The sequence below is a fragment of the Cynara cardunculus genome (genome assembly GCF_001531365.2).
Source record: "Cynara cardunculus var. scolymus isolate 2C chromosome LG 6, CcrdV1, whole genome shotgun sequence".
In the NCBI taxonomy this organism is placed as follows: Eukaryota; Viridiplantae; Streptophyta; class Magnoliopsida; order Asterales; family Asteraceae; genus Cynara; species Cynara cardunculus.
In genome coordinates, this window is record NC_037533.1 from 597,318 (window position 1) to 599,554 (window position 2,237).

Here is a 2,237-nt window from a genome sequence, read left to right on the forward strand (position 1 = left end):
ATCATGCATTTAATTTCATTTTAATATTACTTTTTGGAATTATATATTTTCCAAAAATCAAATTAAATGAAATTTCTATAAAATTAAAAATCCTTAAGAATCTTGCGAACTTGTTCAAGTGTCACAAAAAGCACCACCGTGAACGGCCCCTGCCGTGAGATCGTCGGTATGAAACCCTTATAAAGCGCCATCGGCCCCTCCGCCCTAACCGTTTTCACGGCACAATCCACCGCCCCTTTATACGGCGGCGCCACCCCTTCCTCCACCCTCATGTTCATTACCCGCGTCTTAATCACATCCACCGGATTCGATGCCACCGCCGCCACAAATCCCGCTGCAAAACTCGCCGTCACATGCGTTCCTAATCCGTCCGCCATTACTCCATTTTTCAAAATCGTCTCCTTGATCTGGTCATAGGACGCCAGCTGCGACGCCGTGACGATCATCGCACGATTAACCGTCAGCGATGATCCCCGCCAGAGGCTCGTAACTCCCTCCTGTTTCACCATCCTCGCGATGGCGTCGGCGACACCTTTGTAGTTGCGCCGTTGAGCCACCGGAAGCCTCCCGTCGGCTTGCATTCTAACCATTGCAACATCGGCGGGATTCCCAACGGCAGCGCCGATCCCACCGGCCAACAATCCGGCAGTGATTTTTCTAGTTAGAGAAAACTTACCTGTATTCCGATCTGTCCATTTCTCCCTAAAGATCTCATACAATCCCATTCTGGTGGTTGAATACAATGTCTGACGGAGAACCGTCGCCGAGATGCCGGAAAACAACGCGGCAACACCTTCCGTTTGAAAAATCTTCACACCCACAGAAACGGGTCCAGATCTAACCACCGCGGGAGGCGGCGGATGAGGCATCGCAACAGTGGTGGCGCCACCGCCATTATAAGCAAAAGCAGGGCGAAGAGCAGGGTTAGGGTTAGGGTTAGCAACAGGAGCCGATTCACCCTGTAATTGCATACGAACCTTAATGAGATCTAAAGGATGAGTAGAACAGCCTGCAACAATGGAAGCAATCCCACCTTCAACGAATCCTTTGGCACCCATTTCAACGAATCAAACAAAAATCCTAGCAAAACTAATAATCTAAAGGAAAGAACGAAGTTAGAAAACTAAGAAAACCAACTGGGTTTCAAATCACTGGAAACAAGGAGATGAGAATGAAGCTGAAAAGCTATGGAGGAAGAATGAGGAACAAAGGATCTGTGAGACATAAAAGTGGGAATGAAGAAGAATGTGGGGTTGCGGAGTGAGATTTATAGGAAGAAAGAGAATACGCGTTAATGGAGGTTGATAATTGGGGAACCCTAGTTTAGTTTCGTCTGGGACAGGTTGTTTCTAGGAGTAGGAGAGAAGAAATTTTCCATTGGAGTCGAATTTGACTTGGTTCTAACGCTATGCCTATACACGTAAAAAATACCTTCCAATTTGGTATTCACTTGCCAATTATATAACAGGGATAAATATAAGAGATTGGTACAATCCTTTATATTTATATAACCAATATAATTCAATCTCAAATGTTTATTTAATTTGATAAATATGTAATTTTATAGAAGTTTTGATTGTTTCATAATATAAAGTATTGATCATAATTAATGAACTTTATCCATCTTACATAAATAGAGGTTGGTTATTATACAACCCTTGTCATTTGTGCAACCAATACAACTCAATCTCAACCGTTCATTTCATTTGATTAATATGTGATTTTATAAAGGTTTTGATTATTTCCTAATATAAAGTATTAATCATAATTAATAAACTGTATTCATCTTCTATAAATATTTAAATCATAATAAATGAACTCTAATCATTTCCATAAATATTTCAATTTATTGGTTTTCATTGGTTGTACAAATGCGATAGGTTGTATTTGAAATAAATCCTACATAAATATTCAAATCATAATAAATAAACTCTAATTATTTCCATAAATATTTCAATTAACTGAGTTGCATTGGTTGTACAAATGGACATGGTTGCATTTGAAATATACCGTAAATGATAATTATGTACAAAAACCTAAGACTTAAATAATTATAAAAAGGGAACTGAAAAACTAAAACCTTATAAATGTAAATATTTACTCAAATTCCCATACATAAAGTCGAACATAAATTCCTTGGAAATTGAAGAAAGTAGTCGGTAATGATTTAAGAGATTTAATTCTGATTTTACCCTTTTGATATCATTTTTATAAGATCTATGTATTTTGTATCAATG

General features: G+C 38.6%; 1 protein-coding gene across 1 annotated transcript; it reads right to left on the bottom strand.

The window, feature by feature from the left end:
• Positions 1-1,228, bottom strand: LOC112514791 (mitochondrial uncoupling protein 5-like). The gene has a single exon (XM_025121394.1). It carries the CDS (start codon positions 1,056-1,058, stop codon positions 84-86), a length of 975 nt encoding a protein of 324 aa, XP_024977162.1. The 5' UTR covers positions 1,059-1,228; the 3' UTR covers positions 1-83.
• Between the last annotated feature and the right edge of the window lie 1,009 nt (positions 1,229-2,237).

What these genes read in the sequence shown, in the direction of transcription:
- LOC112514791 (XM_025121394.1), bottom strand. Translation starts at nt 1,058, where the DNA reads ATGGGTGCCAAAGGATTCGTTGAAGGTGGGATTGCTTCCATTGTTGCA.